General features: G+C 42.8%; 1 protein-coding gene across 2 annotated transcripts; it reads right to left on the reverse strand.

Moving 5' to 3' along the window:
• On the reverse strand, positions 1 to 4,272 carry osr2 (odd-skipped related transciption factor 2). Of its 2 annotated transcripts, none has more exons than XM_085422130.1 (4): positions 4,004 to 4,272; positions 1,265 to 1,948; positions 815 to 914; positions 1 to 516 (listed from the first exon to the last, which is right to left on the reverse strand). In XM_085422130.1, the coding sequence occupies exons 2-4, from the start codon at positions 1,909 to 1,911 to the stop codon at positions 334 to 336; spliced, it is 930 nt and encodes a 309-aa protein (XP_085278256.1). In that variant the 5' UTR covers positions 1,912 to 1,948; positions 4,004 to 4,272; the 3' UTR covers positions 1 to 333. The 2 variants fall into 2 exon arrangements, with proteins under 2 accessions (XP_085278256.1, XP_085278257.1); XM_085422131.1 differs by having other exon boundaries at positions 1 to 434; positions 4,004 to 4,271.
• Positions 4,273 to 4,884: the final 612 nt, after the last annotated feature.

A 4,884-nucleotide genomic window follows, 5' to 3' on the forward strand; every position in this document is an offset into this window, starting at 1 on the left:
GGAAATATTTATTTCTAAAATACAATTTAACATACTTTAAATTTATGACTGTTTTTTGACAACTTTACCATTTCAAGGTCAGAAAAAGAACATTAAAAACACAACAACAACAACATGAGCAACAACATTATGTACATTTGATATTTACAGGTGGTGTGAAAGTTGGACATGGCACTGGCTCCGCTGTTGTTCCGCTTGAGGTGCAACCAAATCCCACTCTAAAACGTGCTGAAGTAAACATGTCCTCACTTGGAGATTGTCCTTGATCCAAAAGAAAAATGTCGCTGATTTGTCTTTCTGCGTTTTGTCCATTGTTATTTTTGTTTCTCCAGGCTAGTAGTCCTGATGTGGGCTGTGCGTCAAACTGTGCCGTCGCAAGTCACAGTTGCGCCGAAACACCTTTCCGCAGCGGCCACAGCTGTAGGGCTTGATGTCTGTATGGGTGAGAAGGTGAGTTTTCAGGTTACTTCTTTGATTAAAGGTTCTTCCGCATGTGGGGCATTTGTGTGGAGATTCCTGTTTAGATTTAAAGCAAGCAAAGGATTATTGCCTTTAATTGGATAGAAGGTCTATCAGTTCAATCTTTCAATAATCTGATAAATCCACTGTCGTGTCAGATCTAATTTACTTGTTTGCATATTATTTTTTATTTTTATTGTATTATTTTCTGTGGATCTCTGACTCACATTTTTTTTTTAATTTAGTGATAGGTTTTGTGAGGCTTTCTTTTTCCACCCCCATGCATGCAGTAGACAGGTGAATTATGATCAGAGAGTATCACACGTTAAAGGTCGCGTTAAGATTCTGAGCTTACCTGCATGTGTAAGGTTTTATGGACGGCTAGAGTTCGAGACTGACAGAATCCCTTCCCACATTCTTGACATTTGAACGGTTTTTCCTTGGAGTGGATGTATCTGTAAAACAGAAATGACACTTAATCAATGTCCGCTCATGCACGAAGTTACTTGTAAATGTTACAGAGCCCACAGTCACAGAGCCGAAAATCTCCACTGTGCAAGTTATGAATGTCCAACTTAATGCTGAAAAGTGCTTTAGCGCCCTCGTGGAGAAGTTTTAGGGAACAGGCCTGCTTGCATTTTATAGCACAAATTAAGGAATATAATTTTAATGGCCGGTTCTGGAGAGGCTATTAACTTAAATCGAGATATCTGAGACTTAAAATCACAAATCATCATTGCTGCTGGAAATTGCTGACCCCCTCGTCCTAACCCAGTGCGCATAATATCCCATAAATCCGTCTTACCTGTGGTCTCTGAGATGGTCTTGTCTTCTGAAAGCCTTGTGGCAAATGTCACAAGTATAGGGCCTCTCATCTGTGTGGGTCCTCTCGTGGATTAAGAGGTTGTAGGACTTGGTAAAATGCCTGCCGCAGAACTTACAAATAAATTCCTTTTTAGTCTTGGATGGTAGCCTGCCCCTGGTGGGTTTTCTGTCCGGGGACAGCTTGCTCAGCTCGGAGATGGTTCCCCCTAGTCCCGATGCCAGCTTTGCCAGGTCCGCAGCTTTCGGTGGGTCCTCCTGCGTGGCAGCGAGGGCCAGGTTCGCGAAGTCAAATCTCGGCCTGTCCTTTTGCAGCGAGGGGATGCCGTGCGCGACGGTGGCTTGCTTTGGATGGAATAACTGCGCCGCGGCGGTGAAGGGCAAAGCTGGGAAGGGAATCCGTGGGTCGACCAGACCCTGGGCGGCTGCCGTGATCGTCGACCTCAGTCCCTGCATGTGTGGGTAGCCAAGAGTCCAGTGGTTCATGTGCATGGTTTGCACGGCGCTGAGGCCGTACAGTCCCTGCAGCTGGTCAGCGGGGAAAGTGTTGACGGCCTGCAGGAAGGAGTAGTTTGTGAGCTGCAGGGCTGGGTGCAGGGGGATCGGAGCGTGCAGGGCTTTGCTCCCCATCTCGGCTCAGACCTCTGCAGAAGACGCGGTGATAACCCTGAGAATGCAGAACACACCGAACAATAAGCGTTGTGTGTTAATCCCAAGAACTGGTTATTGTGTGGAAAGAAGAACAGAGAAAATGTGACGTCTCAGTTACCGGTTATGGTAGACTACTTAAATCCACCTGTTTAAAAAGATTTTATTTTTTGAAATTGTAACTTTTCATTATTGTATTAAACTGATATAAATATGTTTTTCGCAAAGGTGAATATACCCAGCCACCCCCTCTCCCCTTTAAACCTAATTTAGGCATATATATATAATGAATTAGCTTAGTTTATTTTTTGCACCTGGTTCAACGCGAGGAAGCTGATGAATAAAACGCTCAGGTTAACGCGCAGAAGGATTGCCCTATATTAGCCTGTCCCGGCCTGCTTATAATATCTAAACCTCTGTTTTGCATAAGCGAAACCACTGAGGAAATGTAAAAACACAGTCGCCCCCCCCCTCCTCCCCCACCCGACACGGAGATGCGCTTCAAATCAAAATTTAGGAAACAAATCAGTCACCGAAAGTATAATTAAATCAAGTGGGTGTAAAACAACTCATGTGGCATCGATTAACACTGCAAATTGCAATTTCAGATCACTCTGAATGAAGCACTAAATCTCACACGAGGTAATTAGAAAGCACAGCTTGGTGTGTGTTTTAAAGTTGCAGTTAGTACTTCGCAATAAAAAAACCAAACAAAACAAACGTAAGCAGCCCGGATTTGTACAAGTCTGAAATTTAGACAGAAGAGATGAAATATACTATTAATTGAAGGAGCAAAACATACACGCTGTCTGTCTCTGATGGAAATGCATGTGCTTTTCATTTTTATTTTGGAAGAGTTAATTTTATAGGCACTTTTTTCCTTTTAAGGTTTTTAATGTAATATTTATCTATTTATTTATTTTTTCCATATGAAGTTTCCCCCCCCCTTCCCCTGGGCAAGGCAACATGGCAGCAAATGACCCCTGTGCATTTAACCTACATTTCAAAAGAATAATGTTTCCCTTAAACAAAAGCAGAAGCGAGCTCCCTCCGCTGTTTAGGACAAATGAGGTGAGCTGACAGTATAAAAATTGGCTTGTGTCTGAGTTTGTGGGGATGACAAGTTATGTTTTCCCACACAGAAAAAAGAAGATCCACCGTAGAAGTTCAAGGCTCCAGATGGTGAACGCGGGACTGGCAATAGGCCAGTTGTGCTGACCTTTAGATATGATCAAGAAAAAGAAGAAAAGCGAGCTGTGTTTAGATAGTAAAATACATCATTTAGGTATCTACACTTTTTCTTTTGTGACAGATCAAGCCAAATCATATTTTAACACAATATGTCAGAAGTCAGCCTGTCCTGAAACTGCCTCGGAGATTAAGCCATTATCCACACTTGCAGACTGTGAGTCTTGCGCACACGGTAGTCAGGGTAGCTACCGGTCGCTTGTTTCGGTCAGGTCGTTGCCTTCAGCTCTTTCTGCCTCGCTTTCCCTCTCACCGATGGTGAGGGGTTAAATATAATTTCGCACAGGTGCAGCGTGAAACACCGCGAAGGCACTTGCTGTTCTTTGCCCAGGGAGTTTGTTCAGCTTGTTCTTGTTCTCACCTTTGGACTGCGCTTACACTTCGGGAGCAGCCAAGTGTCCGATCTTGTTCTTCGAGTCCTTGTAAGGTTCATTTTTTAAAGCTTTTCATGTGTTTATTTTTGGCAGAAGGCTTTACATTTCTATCAGTCGTGACAAGTCTTTACAAACGCGAAGATCACTGTTTGTTTTAGTAATGCTGCGCGCCGTGGACGGAGGCCAGCAATGTCAAAGCGTGAGTGAACTGTGACCTCAAGTTAGTTAGTAATATGACGAAACAACACTCCTCTCTAGAACACTTTAAAAAAAAAAAGAAATGTTTGGTCATTAAAAGCTGATCACTTTCTAAGAGTCTTTGAGTCTTTGCTTTAAAGCCTAGACACTAAACTTTTTCTTTTCTTTTCTTTTTTTAAGATAACAACTTCTAATATGTTGGTTTGGTTCTCCTTCCTCAGACATAAATCCTACCCTGCCAAACAGAATCTTACCCCAATAAATAGCTGCCAAAGGTCCTGCGGTATGTCAGTAATCCACAGTAACTATAGAGGCGACGAGCTCCAATAAAGCGTCGCTAAAAGTTTTCCAAGATCCAAGTCCATGAAACTTTCATGTAGCCATGCAGCCAAGTCTGATGTCTCGGACTTTTGCAGAGATGTGACAAGTTGTGAAAAAATGTGGAAAGAGGCAAAGTTTGGAGGAGAGACAGCAGCAGCGTGTGAGTCCCGTCCGGAGCTGGGGCTGGAAGTGTGCGGTTCTTCACTTTTTAGTGCTCCAGGACTCGAGCGCTCAGCCCGCCCCCCGACACGCCTCCACCCCCCTCCTCTATCATTAACTCCAATGTTCCCCTCTGTTTATTTGTGTTTGGATAGCAACTAAGGCTCCAGACCATAGTAGAGGAGCGTGCTCAGTTCGACCTGCCTCCTCTGACACCTCTCATATACCATCCAGCCAAGGCTGATAGCTTCTTTTGGAGGCATGTTTGGAAGCACGGGAGGAAACCCTGAACGTTTCCCCCCACCTCACAGTTCCACGATTTTGAAAACGTGCTTTTGGATACTTGAGGAGCTTACAAGATTTTTTTTCCTCCTTCTTTTTGAAACCATAGATCCCATTTGCGAAATGGAGGGCATATGCAAGAACCACAACATTAAATGGTTTAATTCACTGTGGTAATAATAATAATAATAATAATAATAATAATAATAATAATAATAATAATAATAATAATGTTAAAAAATGAGAAAGGTTTTTGATAGAAAAAGAGGAGATAAAATAAAGAGAAAGAATTCGCATTCTCAAGACAGCTGATTTGTTTTTCTTATTTTTTGGTAACTTGCGTTAAAACACCTGTACAAGGGTGCTTATTACG

Source organism: Rhamphochromis longiceps, linkage group LG11 (genome assembly GCF_057381845.1).
Source record: "Rhamphochromis longiceps isolate RC_006_pf linkage group LG11, R_longiceps_female_GT1.1, whole genome shotgun sequence".
NCBI lineage: Eukaryota > Metazoa > Chordata > Actinopteri > Cichliformes > Cichlidae > Rhamphochromis > Rhamphochromis longiceps.